We start from the raw sequence: 25913 nt of genomic DNA, 5'->3' as shown, positions 1-25913 counted from the left end.
GCAACTCATAGTTATTTTATATTGAATGATGTGCCAAAGATCTCTTTCTTGATGAATCGACTATTTAGTTGTTTTGAAAATATCATGAAATAACCCAAATATGTCAAGTTTACTGTCACATAAGATAAAGAAAAGCAACAGTCACATCCGCGAGGTCATGTTTGGCATTTTCTTGCTTAAAAAATGACTTAAATAGTTATGAAGAGAGCGGCAGATTAATTTGCTGCCGATACCAATTGATTATCTGATAGTTTTTGCTCAACGTCATGCAGTGCTGTTCAAATGTTTTATAATATACTCAATAATAATACTCCACTAAAGTATATATATGCTGTACTATATGGGCAAAACGAATTCAGGAAACACCAAAATAAATGAGCAGAGAAACCTAACAAAGGTAGACGCTTCCCAGCAGGGCATGATGGGAGATCACTGAATGGTTTGTTGTGTATCAACGTCATGTAAAGCAAATAATATGGCCTTCGTGGTCACCAGATCTCAACTCAGCTAAACAACTATGGGAAATGTTGGACTGGCATGTCCGACATGCAGCATGTCTCCACCACCGTCATAAAAACATCGAATTAGAGATCCATTTTTGGAAGAATGACGTCAATCCCTCCAGTAGACTTCCAGACACTTGGAGAATCTATATCAAGTCGTGCTGAAGCTTTAACACCTTACTGACACACTTGATATTAGGTTTTCTTTCAATTTGTCACCTGTAGCGTACTTATATATACGCATATATTAAACTACACCATATCTCCATATTCTATAGTCAGTGACGCTACTCAACAGCACTATAGCCTGACGTACAAAAAACACCTGCATTACACTGGACTGTGCTATACCATGACACAGTCCCAGTCTAGCTCTAACACCTCCACCCCTACTCCTGTGTTGGTGGTCACTGAGTCTTGTATCGTCCTCTCTGTCTGACGGAGTGACAGACTGTTTCTGTCCCCCGCAGGCTATACAACCCACCACATTCACACACACAGACACACACACACACAGATGTGATGTGCGTTGCTAAGACTATACATGCAAACACTGCTGTGATGTTTGCAAGCACACAGCACATACATTTTGCAGTCACACACACACACACACACACACACACACACACACACACACACACACACATGTTGTGCCCCAGAGGACAAATGCTGGTGTGATAGATAAAAAGGCCTCCTTCTTCAATAAAGAGGCTCATTTCGTGTGTGTGTGTGTGTGTGTGTGTGTGTGTGTGTGTGTGTGTGTGTGTGTGTGTGTGTGTTGGAGTGAGGTTTAAGTGCTGACTGGAGTAGGTCACTGAGACCAAGCGGCTGGGAGAGTGAGACCCAGGATCGAGCGTCTTCCTGCTTTCAGCTACACTGGAATCCATCCACCCCTCTCTCTGATCCCCCCCACCACCACCACCACCAACCCCTCTACCCCCACCAACACTACCAGACATAAACAAACTGGAGCCACACTCTTCTGCTTTCATCATTCTTCTATTTAATGTCTTTGATCTCTGCTTATCTTGTACCCAGTTCTCTTCTCCTTTCCTCTCCTCTCCTTTCCTCTCCTCTTCATTTCTAGCGGACATGGAAATTAGACTGGAGAAGTCTTTGATTCTCTGCGCCTTTCAGCGCCTCAGGGTCAAGCCCTCTTATCTCGGAGAGAGACAGAAATGGAGAGAGGGTGGATGGAGAGGAAGAGAAGGGGGCGAGGTAGAGGTAGCGAGAGAGGTGTTAAGACAGGAGGACAGGTGGCAAGAGAAAGTGTAGAAAGGGCGAAGAAGCAAAGAATTCGTCAATAGATCCACAAAAAAAGGCAAAACAGTGAAGAGAAAGAAAGGCAGAGAAAGTGCCAGTGAGAGAGAAATAAGCAAAGCGAAGCAAACACGGAGCAAGCGACAATTAAATGGAGAGACTGTAGATGAAAGGGGCAGAGATGCCTAGACAGCGTTCAGCCAATACCACTTCTCGGGTAGTATTTTTGGATCGAAGCCTCAGATCAGCTGATTTTGTGCTCATATTCAATCTGCCGGAAATTTGACAATTTGTGTGCCAGAAAAAAAGGGAAATTGCAAGTAGAAAATGTAATTTACACAATAACGGGAGACCAAAGCTCTCCAGAAAATCATTCTTAACACTGTAATTCATTTTTAGTTTGCTCAGCAGGTCGGCGACACAATGTGCAGCAGGTTTCAGTGCGTGTTTTAGAGAGGGACACACACCTGGGGCTTTTGGGCAAAAGCAGATTCTCACATTCATCATATTGGCTAGTATGGAATTTCTATTAAAGAACAAAAGCAACAACAACAAAAAAAATATCAGGACAGCTGTGGAAGTTGGTAGAAAAGGAGATAAAGTGAAGTCAGGAGAAAAGTGTTGGTAAAATGAAGGCAGATTGGTAGGAAGAGGTAGCGATATATATGGAAGGTGTGTTTGTCTGTGTCCTCTGTGCATGGGTGTAGAAACACTAATACAGCAACTCATTAACAAACAACACAATGTCAAAATTGCTCAGAATGCATTTTACTAGCAAGAGGTCTCATTCTTCAAACTAATGCGTTTTAATTTGTGCACTGCAAAACCTTTCAGCCTTAAAGGGACAGTTCACCCTAAAATCAAAAAATACGTCTTTTTCCTCTTACCTGCAGGGATCTTTATCAATCTAGATGGTTTTGGTGTGAGTTTCCTAGTTTTGGAGATATGGGTCATAGAGATGTCTGCCTTCTTGAATGTAATGGGACAATATGGCACTCGCCAAAAATATTTTGACATTTGAAAAACTCAACAGCAATGTCTCTTTTTCGAAATCATGACCCGGTTTACTCAAGATAAGCCCACAGACCTTGTTGTCCTACAGGAAACTCACAAAAACAATCTTGATAAATAGCTCTAAGGGGACAAATATGTATTTTTGATTTTGGGATGAACTTCCGCTTTGACCAGCCTTTGAAATCCTTTTCAACCTATGTTTCATGAATCAGATTAATCAGGTTCAGGCCTGGCAGAAGTTAGAACGTCTTTTTGATGCTTTCAGAAATATTGATTGAAATCCATGAAAAGCGCTCTGAAGCCTCCTCGCTGACATCCAATCTGTTACCCCAACAGGCCTGGACTGGTCCCACCCCAAGATGACTTCCCCCAAAAACAAAGCCAAGAAGAAACAACCCAAAGACAGTATGACGCTGCTGCCATGCTTTTATTTTGTAGAGGTATGTGTAGATAGATTGATGAATCACCTTATTTGCCAAACCAACGCTTGGTCAACATGACTCACTACATCTACTGAATCAATCACGAGCTGACTCACTCTCTCTGTTGTACGCAGTCATACCAGTTGTGATTTTTTTTATTTTATGTAAATTGCATCTGAATGCATCTGCTCTTGACTGAAAGCAGAGTTTGATGTTTTTCACAAGCAAATAGTAGCCTATGGTGTCATCACGATCTTCTCGTCCCTTATGTGTGTTTGAAGGTGAGTGTTAGTCGTTGTGGTGGGAGTTGAGATAAGACATTGGATGAATCACCCCTTTCCAGGCAAATATTAAATGCTAGTCACTCTTTGCTTTGTCCTTGTGTGTGTGTGTGTGTGTGTGTGTGTGTGTGTGTGTGTGTGACGGTCTAGCTCCCCATCGTCCTGTCCTCCTTGGTGTCCCTGTACTTCCTGGAACTGACAGATGTGTTGTCCCCCGCGATGGTGGGCTTCCGTTGCCACGACCGTGACCTGTCCATGCCCTACGTGGAGACGGGTGATGAGCTTATCCCTCTGCTGATGCTGCTGAGTTTGGCCTTCGCTGGTCCTGCAGCATCTGTAAGTCCATCTCACACACACACACACACACACACACGTGACACAAAATAAAAGGACATTTTTATGGGGTTTTTTAGATCGTTTTTTAGGAATTTGTGGAGGGAAAACTCCTTCCGAGGTGCGTGTGGCAGGCCAGCACACGTGGTCCTGATAGCTCTTCAGAAACACGGCGCTAAAAACATTACCGAAACTGGTTTACCGTCAAAGGATTTTAATCCTGCTGTTGCAATTACAGTTATGCAATGGTGTACATTAATCTTTGAAATATTAAACAATTAACCCCCCTTTGGAAAAAACTCTCCCAGTCCCAGGAGAACACGTCTTCCCAGGACGTCTAACTAACAGGAGAGAAAAAAACTCTTGACTGGATCCCTCCCTTATTCATTCGCGACTCCTCCCCTTTCATCTATCTCAATTTTTATTGGCTGCCTACTCTCACTGCTCAATAAACGCCTGTCTACACATCTCGCTCTACCTGCAACAAACACATTCAAATCCTGTCAGTTATGACTTACTCCCTTCTATAATCCTACAACACTTTATGTTTATCTTAATTATGCATTCCCAAAACCCTTATGATTATGACTAATTATGAACCTTAATTATGAATTATTAAACACTATTATATCTACTAATCACCCCTGTTTTGCTCAAATTTCTTACAATTCCCCCCTAACCCACAGTTCACTGTGAGTTAGTTACTCGAATGTAGTAAGTTACTCAAATGTTGTTAGTTACACAAATATCGTTAGTTACTCAAATGTACTCAAATGTTGTTAGTTACACAAATATCGTTAGTTACTCAAATGTAGTCAGTTACTCAAATGTCCCTGGAGACCTCCCCCCTACTCAATCCAGGGAGAGGCTCCCTATCTATCTAAACAGAGGCAAACAATTCATGCATACAGATATCATTTCAAGTATTTCTGTTCAGTCCGTTTCAAAATTGAGTCCGTAAAAAGAAGACAAAAAAAAGAAAATTTAATCCGTAAAAAAGGGAAAAATTGAGTCCGTAAAAGGAAGACAAAAAAAGGAAAATTTAAAAAAGGGAAAGATAGAATCCGTAACAAAGGAAAAGATCGACTGCGTTGAAAATCACTGCCTTCCATGTCTTGGGGCTGGCAGGATCAGGATACAGCCTGTAGGCTAGAGAACACATACTGAGAAGCCTTGACTGTTCTTTTACACCTGTCAGAATTACATTTCTTAATCTTTACACCCTAAAATCCCATTATAACCCATTAATCAAAAATAAAATCTCAAATTACTCATCCAGAACAATCAGTCTATTTCCCTAATTTCCAATATCTCACCAGATGTGTTAGAAGTCCATCTGGGCCTTTATCAGGTCCTTCAGGATCTCCGAGAGGATGGTCAGGAACCGCTTGTGAAGTTCAGCTATGGCACCGCTGGTGGCCTCATCTAGACTGTGGCCATCAGAAGCTCCAATTCTCCCTCATCCTCGACACATAACTGGTTGCCCTGGACTGGTGTCTGGCTCATCGTTGAAGCAATAAACCCCTGTAGAAGTCCACGGATGCAAGGGAACCCACATCCACAGACGACTAGGAGGCCTACGATGACAACACACAGAGTAATTACGATTGACAAAAATGTATGTTTCCACTTGCCAAACATACTCTCCAACCAGTCGGTGAATGGATCAGCGGCACCAGAGTTCTCCGCTAGCTCTTGGCTGAGTGCTGTCAGTCCCTCCAGAGCCCTGGTCACCGATCCATCAGGAGCTGTGTTATTTGGAATGAAAGTACAGCAAGCAGTCCCAAACATCTGACAAACGCCACCTTTCTCTGCTAATATCATATCTAATGCCATTCTGTTCTGCAAGGTCATTAAACTAGTCTTCGCCAGCTGTGCATGCAGTCCTGATATGGCATCTCTGGTGAAGTTTACAAAACGCTGTTGGTTATAGTAAATGTAGTTGATCCAATCGACATTTTTATTAATCGTTACCCACCAGAAAAATGCAGATTCAAAACCGGCAGCTATCTGATTTCTGGCTTTGAATTCATCCGGCACCCCCCTTGGCACTCCTATGCCATCTATGTATACTTGGTCATCGAAGGCTCCCTTCGGCCTACCAGCATCTCTTTTGGATCTTCTGTTAGCATGTGGGTGTGGAGAGATGAGTTCTTTATATGTTACATCATTGACAGGCAAGATATAGAATGGTAATATAAGTTGCACCAATGCACATCTGCCTGTCCAATCTTTAGGCAGGATTGGATATATGGTTCCTCCTCCACACCACCACCATAAATCAGCTCTGGGTGCTGTCTGTCTTAACACACTGTTATATAGATAGTCGCTAGCATTGTGACTGTTGCTACAATTTGCTTCAATAATACTGCCTACATTGGGCCCCATAGCTGTATCTGAGACTATACAATCAAATGGACCCTCTGAAACCTTGAACAGAGGTGGGGTATTATATTCTACAGGTGGGTAATCCCAGTGCAGCCCCTGACAAGTGTGATGGAGGGGCAAAGTGTCATCAGTAAACAGAGTTAAAATACAACTAAATTCAGGGCTTAGGGGTCTAAATCTTGAAGGAACTGGTGTTGCTAGGGGTCTAGGCCCTGAACACACAATGCAATCTGTACTTCTCTGACTTGAAGCCGTATATTGTACCCACCGGAGCCATAAATTCCCATCTGCCATCGCAGTTTCCACCCCCGGTACCTCATTCTCTGCATCAGTCGTATGTCGAACCTGGTCATCCATGATCTTTTTGGCAGGCTTAACAATGATCCTAATAAGCCCTTGTGGAGCAGGACTATCAGTAGTTGCCTTTCCCTGTACTACGTAAAGTCCTCCGTCGGTCAATTTTGGGTCTGTTAAGGTAAGTCTTAAAGGATTACATCTACCCACCCCTTTTCTACACATGTGATAAGAAGCTGGGGCATTTAACATCTTTAGTCGGTCTTTAAGACCTGGGTTGGGGTCTTTTCCTAAACCCTCGCCACCTGTGTTCATCGTTGCCCAACCCCAATCTTCACAATCACAGTTATGATACGATAACAGCTTACCATACTTATTTGTGGCGGGCCCACACTCGTCAGTTATGATGCACAAGGTTTTGGACATCCACCCGTAGATGTGTTCATACCTGGGACAGGAAACGACTTCACAGAAGTCGAACTGGACCGTTGATGTTGTACCTTCTTTGAACGTAAGAGTGAGAGTTACATTTTCATAGGTGAGTGTCGTCGGAGAAGCCTCTCTACGTGGTCTGAGATCGGTTTGATTAGTTACTGAAGCTAAATTTCGAATCCTGATGTAGTCATGCATGTGTTCTGGCTCCTGTCTGTGGTTAATTCCCCATACTAAGAGGGAAACTACTGAAATCAGGAAGAAAGTAATTACAGACTTCCATAACCTACTGAAGCTAGAGTCTCCCAATGGAAGGCCTCGCTTAAACTGTGGGGGAAACGTCATTGTCAGTACTGTCTAAACCCTCTTTTGAGGTGTCTTTAACTTCAAATTTTGCCTGTCTGATGTTCAATCCTGTCTCTGCGAGTGTCTCACTCGTTACCTTTGCTGCTGCACAGTGTGTGTGGTGGTGCCAAGTAGCTCCAGTTTTACCTTTCACCTTTACTGCATGTGAGGTTGCCAATACTACCTCCCATGGACCGGTCCACCTTGGTTCACTCCACTTGCGTTTGTGGACTTTTATCCACACCAGACTGCCTGGTGACACGACAGGAGGCGGCTTCCTTTCGTCAGCTGCTGCTTCTGCGTTTGTCACCTGAGAAAACAAAACTCGGCTCATGTTAGTTAGCGCTCTTGTGTATTCCTCAATTTCTAAAGTTAGCAAGTCTAGGCTAGGTCCATGGCTACTGGTCCGTGGTGGGCCAGACATAGGCCTCCCTGTGAGTAGCTCATGTGGTGTTAAGTGTGTACTATTGTGTTCTGTATTTCTCATGGACATTAGTGCCAAAGGCAAGGCGTCTGGCCATTTGATAGATGTGGTGTGACAGATTTTAGCAATTTTCCTTTTTAAAGTTTGATTAGCTCTCTCCACTATTCCCTGAGATACTGGATGATAAACTGATCCAAACCTATGTTGGATTCCTAGACACTTTTCTACTGCTGCTAAGTGTACATTAGCAAAATGAGAGCCATTGTCTGAATGTATAACTCTCGGGAGACCATATCTCGGAACAAGTTCATTCCTGAGCCACTTTACCACTGTTGCACCATCTTCATTTCGGCAGGGTATTGCTTCAACCCATCGGGAAAACCGATCTATCATTACCAACATGTATCGCAACCCTCTCACTCTGTTGTCTGCTCCCATGTCTGTATAATCAATACAAATTTCCTGGAAAGGAGCTCGTGGTACAGGATAGCTCCCCATTGGGCACTTATACACTGGTTTGTTATTATACCCATTACAAGTTGCACAGTTTGTTACAAAGTTTTCTACCATCTCTTTAGAATATGGATGCCACCAATGTTTCTCCAACGCTGCACATGTTCGCTTTTTCGACTCGTGAGAAGGACCATGTGCTTCAATCATTAGTAAGTGTACCAGCTCGGCAGGAGCAACCATTCGTCCATCATGGGACCTCCACAATCCTTCCCTGCAGGATGCTCCATGAGCTAACCACTGGGAATGCTCATATGCACCAGCTTTTTTCTGCAACAAAACAAGGTCACCTTCATCGGGGGCTTGCTGTGGCTCGTTTACACTTATTACCAACATTTGTGTGTCATTACCAATGTACCCTCCAGCTCTCTTAGCTGCAAGGTCAGCTGCGTTGTTACCCCTTGCTTCTTGATCGTCCTCCCTCGAGTGACCCCTGCACTTTATCACAGAAATTTGTGCTGGCAGCATTACAGCATCCAACAGATTCTTCAGCGCCTCATGGTGTTTGACTGGGGCTCCTGAACTCGTCAAAAACACTCTTCTCAGCCATTGCGGTCCATCCAAGTGTACTGCACCATGAGCGTATGCAGAATCCGTGTAGATGTTTACTCTTCTGTCCTTGGCCAAAGTAAGGGCTCGAGTTAGCCCTATCACTTCTGCCAGTTGAGCTGAAGCAGGTTGAGGAATAATTGCTGCTTCTGCCTCCACCAATGTCCCATCAGGTAGTTGCTCCACTACCGCGTATGAAGCCACATTACCTGTTGGACCTCGGTAACAACAGCCGTCACAAAAAAGTGTCATCTCTGCATCTGGATCTTTTTCTCCTTCCAAGTCTGATCTTAACTTGGTCTCCTTTCCAGCCATTTCTGCACAGTCGTGGGTGCCTTCATCATTTGGCAATCCAGTTGCCATATTTACTCCCTGTGAGGTGAAGGATAAGTGGGGCTGTGTCAATGTGTCTGATACCCTAGCTCCTCTTGTAGCTGTTAGAGTAAAGGCTTGAGTCTCTAGATAGGCGACTACACCATGCTGTGTGTGTATTTTCAATGGGTGGCACATAACTATATATGCTGTCTTTTGGACAGCCCTGACTATTGCTGCCAAATGTCTGGTGCAACCTACCTGTCCTAGCTCTATGGGGTCTAGTTTAGAACTATGGTAAGTCAAAACTGCTCTTCCCTCTCTCCTCATCTGATATAAGACTGCGTTTACTACCCCCTGCTTTTCCCCTATATCTAAATGGAAGTCAGATCCATAATCTGGGACTGCTAATGCGGCTGCCTGAGTCAGACACTGCTTGGTCTTGATGAATGCTTCCTCTCCTTCAATTGTCCAGATCAATTCTGCCTTCAGGTTTCGGTTACCCACTTTAGTCAGCATGTCACGCAGAGGCTGAGTGAGGTTGACATAGTCTGGCACATAGCTTCGGCTGTAACCAGTCAATCCCAGAAATCCAAGCATTTCTTGGACAATTTTGGGTTTGGGGTAGGTCAATGCCGCTGATTTCTGTTCAGGTGAAATCTTTTTCTTGTTTCCTGAGAGTACTCTTCCCAGGAATGTCACCTGTCTTCTCCCAATTTGAGTCTTCTGTTTTTTGATCTTGTAGCCGCGCTCTGCTACTCTCCTTAGCACAGCTCCAGTTGCTGCCAGGCAACTTTCTGCTGATGGCGCTGCCAACAGTAGATCGTCAACATACTGTATTAGGGTCACTCCTTCTGGCAGTTTCAAATTCTTCAAATCGTCTTTCAATGCTGCATTGAATATGCCGGGGCTGTCTTTGAACCCTTGAGGCATTCGGTTGTAAGTATATCTGTGTCCCTGAAATGTGAATGCAAACATCTCTTGACTGGCAGGATCAAGTGGCAGACAAAAGAATGCGTTTGCCAGATCCAGTACTGTGAAATACTGGTGTTGTGGGCTTATGTTCTGTAGTGCCACATATGGGTTGGGCACTGCAATTCCTTTCGTCTTTGTGGCTTGATTTACTTCTCTTAAATCATGTACCATCCTCCAACCTTTTCCTCCAGCTTTGGGAACTGGCAATATGGGCGTGTTCCAATGGGATTCTGCTGATCTCAACACTCCTGCTTCAAGCAGGCCATGAATGGTGGCTGTTATCCCTTCCACAGCATCTTTGCGAAGACGATATTGTGGTTTCCACACCGATGGCTGTCCAGATTTCTTTTCTATGGTTACCAAATGGTGTGGAGTGCAGCCGACATCATAGTCGCCTTTTGCCCACAGATGTTCTGGCATTTCATTCAACAAGTCTTCTGCTGCGGGGTGGTCAGTCAACTCACGGCCGTGATGTCTTTCCAATTCCTGCCTCTCCGATACTCCATTCTCCCTGCTGCAATGTGCTATTTTCCAGATTGTCTTGTCTGGACTGTGATGAAGTAGCGGTGAGGCAGTGGAACACCAGTCTGTTATTTCCTGGGCTCTCTTCATCATCGGTCCTAGTGAGCGGGCCTCCTGCCCTGCTGCTATGGCTAACGTGACATGGGGTTCACTCTCATGGTGCAGTTCATACCATTGTGCTTGAGTTTCAGTGAGTTCACAGTGTGCTGCAACTCCTTCTGCACCCACAAAGATGTCTGTGATCCTGATCATCTCTTGCACTCCTTCTCGTTCTTCCTCCCATGCGTCAGCATATTCTTCGTCAGGTGTCCTCAAGTAATTATAGGTGCAATGGAATGGGTCAATAGGGGAACCATATGCTCCCTGGCTGTTGATCCATGGCTTCCAGTCTTGGTATGTTTTGTTGACACACGGCTGTTCTCTCTCTCCTGCCACCAGCCTGGTCCAAAACACTTCAGTCTTTTCTTCTGCTTGTTCAGAATTTGTCATGAAGAGAATTCTTCCCCCATGTGTCTGCCATGGAGTCAGTGGTTGACCTTTGAACGTAATTCTAAGTCCGTCTGCTGAACATTGTATTTCAGCTCCAACCTTTGTCATCAAATCTCTTCCCATTAAGTTGACAGGGCATTTGGGTGAGTACAGGAATTGATGAAGCAAACATTGTCTTCCTAGTGTAGTTTCCAATGGTGTTGTGAATCTCTGCACCTCTGTTTTTCCCGAATATCCAACCGTTCTCATCGTTTTATCCGAGAGTGGGGGTGTTTTCCCATTTAGGTTTCGTAAGCATGAGGCTGCGGCACCAGAGTCAACCATCATCTCTGTGTCAACTCCGGCAACGCTACAGGTCACCATTGGTTCTGTCTGAGCCCTGTAAACCACCCATGCTTCTGGATCTTCTGGGCCTCCTCAGTACTCACTCTGTTGGTGAGCCTCCTCCCATTGTCCTTGTGACCTCATGGGCATCTGTTGGCGGTGAGGTCCCATGATGGGAGGTGCAGGTGGTCCTGGCGGACCTGGTCTTGGGTACTGCTGCCGCTGGGGTGAGAATGGAGCCTGTCGTGGTGACGCACTGAACTGCATTCCTCCTCCCATTTGCCTTGGGCAGTCTCGGGCCCAATGGCCCCATCTCCCACAGGTGTAGCATTCACCAAACCTGTCAGGGTTTTCTCTGTTTCCTGGTTGGCTATATCCGCCTGCTTGGTAAGCTCTGCCTCTTCCATATTCTCCGCCTCTGTTGGATGCACGTGCACGTCCTCTGCCTCTATAGGGCGGAGGCTGGTAGTACTCCACCATGGGGGCTGGCTCTGCTGGAGTTGGTGGCTGCTGGGCTTCTGCTGCTATCATCTGTTTCTTAGCCTGAAGTTTTCTATTGAGTTCTCTGTCAGCCTCTGCTAATTGAAGTTTCAACAGTCGCTGCGTCATTTTCTTTATGTCATCTTCTCCACTTGTCTCCTCCGCTAGATGCCTTTGGGTGTAGTGAGTAAGGTGTTCTCTCCACATGGCATCAGTCATGTTACTCAATCCCACTACTCCACGCAGTGCTGTTCGTACTGTTGGGGGCAGGCCCTGCTGTACAGTGTGCCGCCATACAACAGTGGTGGCCTCATCGCTGTCATGTCTCCCTCCTGTGGCCATAAACCACTCTACTTCAGCTCTTTTCAGATACTGATGTGTCTCTTCCTCTGATTTTATCTTCAGTCCAGAAAGAGAGTTCATATTGGGTTTTGTGGCCCAGATGCCCCTCATTGCTGACCAGAAAACTCCTCTGAAGTTGTCAAATGTGGTTTCATCCCCCCTATTGGTCGTTCCTGTACTTACTTCCAAAATATTCAGTTGGGCTGTTCCTTCTGTTCGGATTATCATGGCACGGATGTCTCCCAATGCCAATTTATCAGCTGCTGTGAGTTTTTCAAAGACACAGATCCACGGATTGGCTCCACCGGCCAGCGGTGGCAACGCCTTTTCCAGTGCGTCCATGTCTCGATGTCCCCATGGCACAAACTCAGCTTGTCCGTTGGATTTTACCAGCAGGGGGTACTGTTGGGTATGGGCTAATGGTGTCATCTCACCTCTTACAGGATAGATATGATCTCCATAGCGCTCTGGTTGTCGCCTGTTCCTACTGGATCGTCTGGCAGGTGAGCGACCTCCATCTTCTCCTTCTACTCTCTTTCTTCTGTCCTCATCAGTGTCTTCATCGCCACTGGTGATTGCTGTCCGTCTGTTCTCAGGGGTGAGGAACAAGTAACCTTTTGCTTTATACTCACCCATCCTCAGATTCCCTTCTTTTTCCTCTCCACTTTTTTCCTGTCTTTCTTTCTTGCCTGATGTCAATTCTTGATGGTTTCTAAACCACTCTTGTTCCCAGATAAGTTGTTTGTCCCCCCTTTCATGACGTTGTTCCAGGGGCAACATCTCTGGAGCTTGGATATCACCGAAGGGCCCTGAGGTCTCTCCTTCAGCTCTGCCCCCCTTTTCCCCTTGCTGGTCATGGCAACTCTCTGGAGTACTTACCGTCACTCCTGTACTGTCAGTCTGTGAGCTGATGTCTTCAAGCTCGTTCCCAGACCTGCTTCCCTCTTCACTCTCCTCTTCCATATCCAATGTTCCCCCTTTGACTCTGTAGACAGGTGCTTGGATTGAGGGATAGATTGTTCTCTTCACTTTCACATATGGCGGGGGAGGTGAGGAAAGCCCAGTCTGTCCATGTGCTTCTGTCAGCACTGACGGGTATACTGCTGTGTTGCCAGGGGTGTCAGGTCTGGGAGTGGTGGATTTGAAGCCAGTCTCCTTCAGGACCTCAGGTAGTCCTACTGCATCTGGAAGGGTGTTCGGGTCGACCGCCTTCCAGTACGTGAGCAGACGCTTGGTATCTGCACACCTCTTTTCTTCCATATTGCGGGCCCTGCTCCTACCTAATTTGTTCAGGCGACTGGCTCCCACATGATCTGCAACAGCGTTGTTCCTAGCCTTCGCAGCTTCTCTCCACACTTTGCATCTGTGTTCAGCCGTGGGTGCCGTCACCGTTGGAAACCACCCGTTCCTCTGCCACTTCTTCAGATATTTTCTCATCCTCTCCCATTCCTTTCCCCTCTCTTTGGGCACCGTTTGGTCCTCCATCCTTTCTCTGGCTCTTCCCAACATTTCCTGAGCAGTTAAGACGGCCATTCTATCTCCTAGGTGAGCTCAACGTTCACACACCCGTCGTAGCACCGTCCGCGTCAAAGTCGATTCTTCGGAACTGTGTAAATTAGTAAATGTACCAAAATTAGTCAAGACGGGATACGTGAAGAAATTTTGAACCAAAATTGAACCTAGAACTCTTAAACAAATGCAACACCTAAATCAGAATCAAAATCAGATCCTAATTCGAATTCAAAAGGTTTAAAATCAAAATTACGCTTAAATTAAAAAATCAATAATTAATCAAAAAAATCAATAATTAATCAATAAAAAATCAATTAAGATTAAGATTCCAAATCAAATGTAAAATCGAAATTAAAATGAAATTAAAAGTTAATAATTACTAAAAGCAATAAAAAACTATCAATATCAAAATTCAAATAGTTCAAAATCAGAATTAAAATTAAATAAAAAATGAATAATTAATCAATTAAAAAAGCAATTAAAAATTATCAATATCAAAATCCAAATTCAATAACTGTATTCAAAACATTCAAACAGCAAAGCCAATGTAAGTCAAACTACAATTACAATCCACACTGCAATCATTGACACCTCAGCAACACCACACAGCACAATAATAATCACATTTACTACTGAATCACTATTAAGTTCAAGAATTGAAGGAGCACAACTGAAACCATTAATCTTTGTTAAAATGCTGAATTAAAACCAAAGTCAACAACTAAAGTTATAATGCTTAATTAAAACTAAAGTCAGGATGTAAGCTCAAAGGTCATGGACAATGAATCTCTAAGACTGTTTTGTGTAATTTATCTAGGAAGCCACTGGGTGGCATAAAACTATGCTGTGATTGTCTCTCTAAGCCACCAGATGTCAGCCTCTTTTAGTACTAATGTAATGACAGATTCAAAACACTAGGTTTATTATTATTATTATCATTAACTAGCAGTTACTCCTCCTGGCCACTAGTTGGTGGAGTTGCTTTCTGGCGTTTTCTTCTTCTACGTTTTATCTACCTTCCTGTTTACATTCAGCCTTTGCCAGCAAATATACTACGTAAATGCTAACGGAATATGCTAACGGAATGCTAACAGCAAAACCGGAGCTTCTAATAGAGCATACGCACACACAAGTTTCACCAAAATCCCACACTTTATTTTCACTCATACGCCTTCTGTCTCCTCTCACACTCCAGCAGTTATTTTCTTTACAAGCACTTTTATTTTTCATACACAGTACAATAAACCCGGAGCTACGTCGTAGCCAACGTTAGCTCCTCTTACAGCTGCCACAGGTCATGCAACGGTATTCATCATGTTAAACGTATTTCCACGCTGCTAAAACACAGACTAGTCACACGTATTATTGGACTTATTTATTCATCAGTTTTATTATACCTTAAACCTCCGGTTAACAGGCTTTAGCTCCTCCAGACCCGAGCTCACTGTTACGTATATGAAACGCGAGTTATTCACTGCCAACGCCACAAACCACTCACCCAGTCCGCCTAGCACCACCAAAGCCTTTATTCTACGTCTTCCGAATCACCCACAAGACCCTCTATTTATCCATTCACGGCCAAAACAAGCGAGTGTGTCTTTCCTGAAGCCGCAGCCTCAGAAGCTAACTCCCGCTAGCCTAGCTCTCTAAGCAGCGTATATTTCAAGACCCGAAACTCGTGGGCTGAACCCGCAAAGACTTGCACCTCTAAGCCGGAATGCCACGAAATCTCAGTCCGCCAAGTCACATACCTGCTTTAAACTAGCTATCTGCAGGCCTAACAATACTTATGTTGGGCCGAAGGAGGCTCCCAGCATGAGCAAAGCAGTTCGCCCGTTCCACAGCTTGTTTGGTTCCAATGTGGTGATTTAATTACACAGCGCTGTCTGCCTTTAATTGATTCTTAGGATCCTTATACACTGGACTTGTCCCTTTAATGCATGCTACAAATATACTCTCATTGCAAACTGCAACTCACTCAGCTCAAAACGGCCTGCACACGCGCCTTTTTTTTCACACCTCTGCCTCACAGAACAAAGGCACGTTAGCAGGGCCAACACCGGTCGGCTACACCTCCACTAAGAGTCCTATATCTACCTAGACAGACTTCGTTAGGTGCTGTTCTTACCTTGTATTGGCGCCTTGGAGGTGTAGGTGACCGATGCCGTCCAGCATCCGTGTCTCGTCCCGCAAGCTGTTCTCCTGGCTAGCTCGCCAAATTTGTGGAGGGAAAACTCCTTCCGAGGTGCGTGTGGCAGGCCAGCACACGTGGTCCTGATAGCTCTTCAGAAACACGGCGCTAAAAACATTACCGAAACTGGTTTACCGTCAGAAAGGATTTTAATCCTGCTGTTGCAATTACAGTTATGCAATGGTGTACATTAATCTTTGAAATATTAAACAATTAACCCCCCTTTGGAAAAAACTCTCCCAGTCCCAGGAGAACACGTCTTCCCAGGACGTCTAACTAACAGGAGAGAAAAAAACTCTTGACTGGATCCCTCCCTTATTCATTCGCGACTCCTCCCCTTTCATCTATCTCAATTTTTATTGGCTGCCTACTCTCACTGCTCAATAAACGCCTGTCTACACATCTCGCTCTACCTGCAACAAACACATTCAAATCCTGTCAGTTATGACTTACTCCCTTCTATAATCCTACAACACTTTATGTTTATCTTAATTATGCATTCCCAAAACCCTTATGATTATGACTAATTATGAACCTTAATTATGAATTATTAAACACTATTATATCTACTAATCACCCCTGTTTTGCTCAAATTTCTTACAATTTTAATGCCTTTATTAGTGTCGCTGGAGAATGGTAGGTTAAGGGGGGAAGGAGATGATTCAGCAAAGGGCCTTGGGCCAGAATCAAGCCCGGACCGCCGCCAAGGACTCAGCCTACATCGAGTGAGCTCAGGGTCACCCCAAATGCAATTTGAGGCAATTTTGCGCTTCTTCCTTGTTGCCAAGACTCATGTGTGCAAATGGGGATGTTGGACTAGCTTAGTTAAATTCATGGATGTCTATGGAACCGAGTACCAAATTCTCTTAAAAGTGGACAAATGTCCTCAAAGATGGATAGCTACTACATGTCGTCCGCAGTGGGTCTTTACAGAGGATGTGTATTTCTCTTAAAAGGAGCTGCGTCTTGATTAATATTGAGCTTAGGCAGGCAGCATACAGAATTATATAAACCTGGTGAGTGTTACGTCAAAGTCTGCTCTCCTTTTAGCTCGGTTTTGGCCTCCACCAGATTCTGAGAAACATATCTTGGTCTTTAGCTTGCTGGGTGTTCAACCTTTTTACTGGCTAGTCGATTACATTGACGTTTGGTGCTGATTAGGTAGCATGAATTTGATTTATTAGATCCTTGTCTCACTGCTGGAAACTGAACTGATGAGAGGTAAATTCACGAAAAAGCTTGTTGAGAAATAATTCCCCGTGGTTTTGTCACTGAGCCTCCTTTTTGTTTTTACACTGTTTATGTAAAAATGTTGTATGGTGAAGCTTTACAAGAACAAAATCTTCCCATATTGGAGTCAGAAGGATACATCTAGTCTCAGAGGATCAGCTATCTAATGTGTCTCGGGGTTTGGGGGGTTTGTTTGTGAGTTTTACTGACACACAGACAGAGACGCCTGTGCAGAGAAACACACAGATCACACAAATATGCAGCTTCTCCAACACTTGCAAAGCAAATTCAATCCCCCCCTCAGGAATGCAAAGTCAATGGACACATTGATAAAATACACACCTGACATTCCAATACACACCCCATCAAGCATGCCACAGGCCCCAATCAATACACACACACACACACAGGCACACACACTGCTAATCCATCAGCGGCATGGAAACGAGCAGAGCTCTCCAACACTCATCTATCAGATTGGAAGTGATCACTATTCGATAACACCTTGCCTCCATTCTCCCGCCGTAGCTCTCGCTCACTGTAGATCACAATCCCACAAATGGGTATTTGACATTAATAGCACTTTTACTCTTTTTCCTCTCTGATTCTTTTCTCTTATGTTTCTTTCTGTTGTCGTTCTTTTTTTATATTTGTCTCTCACTGCCTCACATTGTATACTGGAGTTTATGACTCCTTACATTTTACCTACTTCTCTTCCTCTGGCTGTAGATTATGATGGGGGAGGGCCTGATGTACTGCTTGCAGTCCAAACTGAAGACGTGTCCCAAGTCGGAGAGCAGCATCAATGCTGGAGGCTGCAGCTTCAACTCCTTCCTACGCAGAACCGTGCGTTTCGTCGGTATGTCCAACTACCAATCCTTTGGGGGGGTATTTTGGAGGGTACGTCGCTGTGGACCTAGCAATAGCTGAAGGTGCAGCTGGCCTCAGGGTCCATCTTTTAGAGGGTCTCATTAACCGCATTGGTTTGTCAAACGGCATTATTTTCCCACGGATGCTTATTCTGTTGGTGATTGCATATAAAAAGCATTTTTATGACATGATCCAAAACAAGTGCCTCTCTGAAGTGATTACTTATGCGGTGTGGTTAAGTTCATTGGTAACTGCGTGAGTGTGACAGCATTGCAGAAGCAAGTGTGTTTGGATTTAGGTCTTTCTTATTTTTCAGCTTAATCACCACATATTTGCCTCCTTTGTTTTTCACTCCTTTTCTTTGAGGAAACACTGTCCAAATAACTGAAATATGGTCATTTAAGGTCAATTATGTTCCCGAATATCTAACGGTTAGTGAATAGATATAAGGGCTACGTTTCTGCTCATGTGGCTATTGGTGTTGGCAGTTTTCCACAAAGCATATTTTCTGTGTATCTTTTCTAAATCACATGAACCAAAACTGATGTAGTGCATTTAAGTGAATTGGCCATTGATACAGAGGACTAATCCTTCACAGTAAGGTCAGTGGGAGATCATCATGTCTCCATGTGTAGCTCACATTTGGTACTCCGGGCTGACAACAGAGTTAACTTTGTAAAGAACGAAATGCTGTTGTTTTTAAGATAGAAATCAGTTTTGGCTCAGACAAATTGCTCCGTTTACCAGCTGAGCCCCCAACTTGATTCCACTTCTTAGAGACGGGAAATAAGCTAATTACACGAATTAAGTGAAGGGTGACTTAAAAAGAAGTAGGCATGATATAACGCTCCACGGGAAATGTCTCGAGGCAAACTTTGAGCTTTGAAGTGAAAAGAGTAATTAATTCACCTTGCCACATTTCACTGTGTGCGTAAAAAGCTTCACAACATTACGAACTGAAGGCTTTCGGTGTCACTTCTGGTTGTTGCTTCAAATTCAGTGTCTCTCTTTTTGTTTTTTCCCTCATATAACTGCAGGGGTTCATAAGTGAACAGCTCATAGTGAAGAAACCTCCGGGGCCTTTTCGGTTCATCCACCAAGGATGCCTTACCATCTCTATCTCTGTCCCTCAGGTGTTCATGTGTTCGGTCTCCTGGCAACAGCCCTGGTGACAGATGTCATCCAGTTAGCTACCGGTTACCACGCCCCTTTCTTCCTCACCGTCTGCCAGCCCAATTACACGGCTCCGGGGGTGTCATGTGACAACAGTGCCTACGTCACAGGGGACATTTGTATGGGGAAAGACCAATATGCCATCATGTCAGCCAGGTAAGACACAGCGATGCGTGTAGAGAGCGCTGAAACAGCATCCACGGACACACAGAAGGTCTCCCTCCGTCAGAATTCAAAATCTGCATCCGCTTGTACAAAATAATAGAAAACATATGAAGACACACAGATACACAGTGCTTTCATTCCAGGATATTAGTTTAGCTTCTTATCGATAATATCGTTATCGTGAATTATTTTGGTAATGATGATCATGTAGTGAAAATCGAATATCGGCATATCCCTGATTGCTACACATTCCTCTCTTGCAGGAGTGTATATACGCGGAGTCATCACAATTAATTTGCATTTGAATAGGATTACAGGAGATTAAAATAGCGAAAGCATTTTTAAAATAATAATAATAATTTTCTTGCTGTTTGTAGGAATAGTTCAACATTTTAGATAATCCACGTATTATACGCCCTCCTATAACCTCGCAAACCCCTTCCTGGCCGAACCTGATTGGACGAACGCTTTTACTTGTAAACTGTCTGATTTCAAATCGGCCCAACATGACTGCTCGTTTGGAAACGTTCTCATATATTACGTAAACTTACGAATGTGTTTCTAAAAAACTGTTGAGGCAAGAAATAAGCCATTCAGTCGCTAAATCTGTTTTCATTTTAGATCAACAATGATGAAACAGTTTTCGGGAGTTTCTAGAGGTAGGCAGGCTGAACGGCGCTGATTTGCATAGTGTAGACCTCAACTTTATGCAAATGAGGAGCGGCCAACGTGATGCCCCGTCTCTTGAAACGCGCCACATCGCGTCCAGAATGCATTGCACGGCTAACATGTACAATGAATGGGAAGCGTGGAAATTAAGGATCCTGTGGACACGTACCATAACCTCAACAATTAGCATAAACTCAACCTAAAATGCAATTGTAAGTCTTGACCCTCAAACAGACCTTAGAAAAAATAAAGACCAACCAAAATGTACTCAGATTGGTCTGAATTCACAAAGATTGCAGAACGTCCAACCAGCCAACCAACCCACACATACACACAGGTTTAACCCTGAACAAGCGGGAGAAGGTAAATACACTCAAACTCAGTGCATGAGTGAGGCAAATTAAATCAGATTTATGATTCAGTTCTCCAAACTGTAAATTAGCGGCTTTGACCTCAGCTCATTGGCTCTCCCCTCATGTTCCCACTAATGGCCCATGGTATTCTGTGTTTATTAACGCTCACATCCAAGGATCCACGCTCAGTTTGACAAACACACAGTCGAGCAATCGCACAGGTTTCAATGTCAAATACGACCCCGACACCACAAACTGCTTTATTCAGGTATATTCAAGCGTCTCTTTAACTTCACTCTTTCACACCTAACTATCCCCTTTTCTCCCCCCCCCCCCAGGAAAACATTTCCATCCCAGCATGCAACGCTCTCTGGCTTCGCTGCTGTCTACATCTCCGTAAGCTCTTTTGTGTTTGTGTATTTGCATCATACACTATATGCATGCATGTGTTTGAGAATGTGTGTGTGTGGTTTATTGGGTGTCACTGTAACTTTTAAACGGTTAATCCGGTTTTGTTTTACATTTCAGTAAAATATTTTGTAATATATTAAAGGTGCTAAATTCCAAATTCAGAGCATTTAATACAGCAGCAAATAACTATTTTTGCTTTGTAAAGATATAGTAGAGTAAGCAGAGAAAGTCTCTCTCTCTGTGTGTGTTGTAATCTGAGCTTCTCTGTGCTTTGTTTATGTAGCCGGTCCGGTCACGCGTGCATGTTCGTGCATGTCATGTCCTAGTGTGTGTCCTACTGGCTAGCTAATCACCACTGCTCTGCACTGCGCTCGTACAGCCGGTACGGCTAAAACGCAGTCCAAGCCAACATCGTCATCGCAGAGGCGTAACGCCCACCCACCAGCCCCCCGATTACTTCCTGCATATCAGAGGATTTCTAGCTGCAATGAAATAACTGTCACTTCATAAATACATCACAATTACTACGTTATGGTGTTCACTCACTGAGAAATTTCCGTATTTCAGACTACAGTACCCTCAGGCCAAAGAGTCATCCAAATATCACATTAAAACTTCTGTTCCCTGTTACATGCTAACGCATATTGGTGGTAGCTTTCTGCTATTCTGTTGTCCGGTGATGACGTTGGCAGTATGTGAACTGTACAGCAGTGTAGCACTGTAATTATCCTATGAGATAACACCCTCCTACACACACCCTCCTCCACCAATGGCTATTCGAGCTACTGGCCATATCGCTGCTGCCCCACTGAGCCCAGAGTGTGCTCATTAAAGCTCACCAGACCGATTTCCAGAAAGCAGCTGTTTCAGTTGCTAGAGTTACAGCTTGTTATCTCAATGCTGCGAAGTTGAGAAGCAGCCCATTAACACTGCTGTCAGATTATTAAAACATGTATTTCTGTTAAAATGACATGAAATAATTTCACTTGTTTCCATACTTTCTCTCTTTTTTGCTGAACCCTGGCAGAAAAAGCCGACCACTTGATAAAGTAAACATTTGAATTGCACTGTAAATGTCACCCTTCTGTCAGATTGCTGCTTGAAGAAAAGCTGGATTTTTAGGCTCACGACTAGATGGACAAGCTTGTTTGAAGTGGATATTTTTGCAAAGCCTGCTTCTCTGTCACTCAGCTGTCCTCCACTTTATGTAATCGAAATAAAGTGCGCATGCAGAGAATTTCAATGTAAATATATAAATACATTCGGCCTCCCCTCCCGTGTCCCTCCTGCTCACTTCCCCACTGTTTTACTGCCAAAGAATATTCATCTTCATCACCCCGGTTGCCTCATATGTAGCACACTTTTTTATTTCTTCAAACAGCTGTGACAATCAATTCAGGTGGTATCATTTACAGATTTGTCATAAAACAAATACAATGCGTGACAGGTGGTTTTATGAAATGACACAGATGGCTTTGCTTCGCGAAAAAGGTGGAAGCCGGGAGAAAGAAAGAGAGAGCGAACAAAGCGAGCTGTTTCCCCCTGCTTCTGGTCTTTATGCTAAGCTAACCGGCTGCTGGCTGGGGCCTCATATTTGACACATATAAGTGTGCATTGATCTTCTCATTTAACTCTTATTCCTTTTATAACAAAGTTTAAGATACACACCTCTAAATTGAAAATCGTTCTGCAGTGTGTTGTTATGGCTTTTTAATCACATATCCACCTTGTCCGGCTGGCGTATTTATGTGTGCCTCTCTCGCCGCAGATGTATTTCAATACCAGCATCAGCAGCACGACCAAGTTGCTGAAGCCGTTGCTGGTCTTTGCTTTCTGCATGGCGGCGGGCCTCGCCGGGCTGACGCAGATAACTCAGCACCGCAGTCACCCGATAGACGTCTACGTGGGATATGTCATAGGAGCCGGCATCGGAGTCTACCTGGTTCGTTCAAACAAAGTGCACGCAAAAAGAAAAGATTCATCAGACTAAAGCCTGTCTGCAAAAATATATTTAAGTGCCTAATTTACATTGCTGGTGTCGAGGTAGTTACCTTTTATGCCAATGTAACTCAAGTGAAAGTGTCTTGAAATGGATTCCCTGTTTCAGGATTTAGTTTGTGACATAGGTACCTGCATATGTTTGTCGGCATTTTGGGGATAAGGTTTGTCCCCAGGGAGTAGTTAACAGTCAGCACACAGCGTGGTGGGAATGACCAAATACACATAAATAGATTTTGTTTTGTTAATTGAGTGGTTTAGTTGTTTTGCTGTGACTGAATTGTTCCATTGTGCTATTCTAACGCTATCACAGCGTGCGCTAACAAATGCTTCTTTTTTTAATCGTCTGTGTGGCTTTCATACATTTCTCTCCTAGCAGTTTTTTTTTTGGCAGGTTCTATATATAGCTTTTTCTATTACGGAGGGAAGGGAGAGAGAATGACTAATCCGATAAGAATTCTCTGGAACAATTTCACACTTTAAGAAAACTTGTCGTTGCCATTTTCCACGCTCCCTTTCTCCTCCTCTCACACTCTCTTCCGCTCTCGTCTTTCGCATTTTAAGAGGGGGAGCGTTTCTTCGTGTCATTAAAGGATGAATTCTGAGAAAGGGGGACGAGAGTGAATCATGTTGGCTTCAGACTAAACAGAAGGAAGAGAAATGCTCATGCATGCACTCGCATCCCACTAGAATAAATATACATTTACCAAAGATGAAAGAAAACACATTTTCACGCTGGGTACTTCTATCTCCCCATTCGTTTCTCTCCTCCCCCCCCCCCCCCCCCCCCTCCTCTGTGTCAGGCTGTGTTTGCAGTTGGAAACTTCAAAGCATCAGACGAAGATGCTCCCTCTTTACAGAGACTGGCCCCAGCTCAGCAGAAGGACGGCCTGAGGGTGCTGAGCCAGCGGAGCCACGACTCCCTGTACAGGAAGACTCCCAGGGTGTCTGAGAGCAGAGAGGAGCTGGGGGTGGGGCTCGGGTCCGGGGCCCGCTGTAAGGTGAGGAGGGAAAAGGCCTCCCTGGCCTCACTTAAACGAGCGAGTGCTGATGTGGAGCTCCTGGCGACCCGCGGTCCCATGGGCAAGGAAACCATGGTAACCTTCAGCAACACCTTGCCCCGAGTCGCAAACGGCAACAGCCCCATCTCCCCCTCAGACGAGCTCCCTGCCACGCAGCGTCACATGACGTTCCATGTGCCCTTTGACCCCCAGAGGTCTCGGCAGATGGTGTCAGAGTGGAGGCAGCGCTCGCTGGACCTCCGCAGCCAGAGCTCGCGAGGCGAGGAGGAGGAGGAGGGAACGGACGGGAGGGATGGAGGAGATGAAGGAGGAGCAGCGGCAGGAGAAGGAGACCAGGAGATGCCTTCGTCTCTTTATCCCACAGTGCAAGCCAACAAGGGCACCGCCACGCCGACTGGAGCCAGGATGGTGGTGGCACCCCCACTCGTTTACATCCCTGAGGAGGCCTCTCGTCCGCCGCCTGTCTCCCCAAAGAGTGCCAAGACCCGCGCCAAGTGGCTGTCACTCACCGAGGGAGGAGGGGGGAAGGAGCCGGGAGCCGGGCCGATTGCTGTGTCGACTCCCCGCGTTCCCAACACGCAGCCCAACCAGCCGCCCAGCCAGCAAAGAGTCACTCAGGTGAGGGGCAAATTCGAAAATGAGTGCCTGCAAATCATAATAATTACATTGTTTTGAGCAGTCATTTTTCATTCTTTGATTTCGAATGGCATGCTGCCAGTTCTGAAAAAAATATAGTTTAGACAGGAGAAGAGATTTAATAGCTGGCAAACCCCTGATGATTTATTTTGTTGGTGAAATCAAAACAGAACAACAAGCGTGGAGGCAATTTCACTGATTACTTTACAACATAAAATACTCTCAGGGTTCAAACACTTATTATAGTTGGAATAACATCTCAAAAAAATGTCTGTGAGGAATATTGAATATGTTACTCTTTCCTTTAACAGTGTTTACCGTAATAATTTCCCTGAACTTTAATGTTCAGCTGTTTTGTGAATACAAATGACAATACAAATAGTCTGCTTTTCTTGAGATTTAAACTTTATTGTTAACCTTGGAAACAGCAGTCGACAAAGCAAGGTAGTTGCCATTTGCCAGCTGATCTGGATCAACCTCTTGAGCACTCGTCTCTCCTTTGTACATCCTGACTAGATTGCTCTTTTGTCCTCCAGGTGATAGCCATGTCTAAGCAGCAGGGTCGCGGAGCCACTTCCTCCACTAAGACGTCAGAAGGTGGCTCCTCCTCCGGTGGCGGGTCCAACTGCTCCGAGTCGCCCTATTACCGGATCCCATCCGATCGAGACAGCTGCACGGGCAGCAACCCAGGGAGCATCGCTGGCAGCGGCAGCATCGTCACAATCGACGCCCACGCCCCTCACCACCCGGTGGTGCGTGTGTCGGCCGCTAACGGCAAGCCGTGGGAGTGGAGGAACACCATCAGCGGCAACATGATGGCCGCCGACACGGCGGGGGACAAACACCGTGCATCGATGCAGCGGCAGGACAATGTCAACCACTACCGGGATTACCGGACGCTGCCCTTGAAAGCGGACTTGCTCTGCTCCTCCTCGGCCGGCGGCGGCGCCGAAGGAGGTCTCGAGTTGCCTCCCCCGCCTCTCCCCACCTCCTCCTCCCCTCTGTCTCACCCTCCTCAACTGTTGTCATCCCCTCTACCGCCGCCGCCTCCCCACTCGTCTCCTTCACCCTTGCCTCCCCCTCCCCACCCAAGCTCCTCTCCGATGCTTCCCCCGCTCCCTCACCCTGGCTCCTCTCACATGCCTCCCCCTCCTCACCTGTCCTCTCAGATGTCCCCGCCACCCCTCCCGTCGTCCTCGCAAATGCCCCCACCTCCTCACCCGTTCTCCTGTCAAATGCCCCCGCCTCCACATCCGTCCTCTTCCCCTTTGCCACCGCCGCCTCACCCCGCATCCTCCATGCCTCTACCTCCTCACCCGTCCTGCTCCAGCATGCTTCCCCCTCCTCCCCATCCCGACTTACTGATGGACGGCCACAGCCAGGCGCTGTCCCGCTCCTCCACCCTGCCTCGTCGGCCCTCCGCCCGCAGCCATGCGGAGCAGGAGCACTACTACAAGGCCATGCAGAACGAGCGGATGTTATAG

General features: G+C 45.3%; 1 protein-coding gene across 1 annotated transcript; it reads left to right on the top strand.

The window, feature by feature from the left end:
- Positions 1–3136: 3136 nt before the first annotated feature.
- LOC306790254 (phospholipid phosphatase-related protein type 3-like) lies at positions 3137–25913 on the top strand (the record flags this gene model as incomplete). Its single annotated transcript, XM_079286418.1, has 8 exons — positions 3137–3217; positions 3631–3816; positions 17862–17991; positions 19136–19331; positions 20701–20758; positions 22542–22715; positions 23575–24411; positions 24966–25913. The coding sequence occupies 8 exons, from the start codon at positions 3137–3139 to the stop codon at positions 25911–25913; spliced, it is 2610 nt and encodes an 869-aa protein (XP_079142544.1).

This window comes from Melanostigma gelatinosum (genome assembly GCF_949748355.1).
Source record: "Melanostigma gelatinosum genome assembly, chromosome: 16".
NCBI classification, from domain to species: domain Eukaryota; kingdom Metazoa; phylum Chordata; class Actinopteri; order Perciformes; family Zoarcidae; genus Melanostigma; species Melanostigma gelatinosum.
This window is presented reverse-complemented; position numbering and strand designations above follow the sequence as displayed.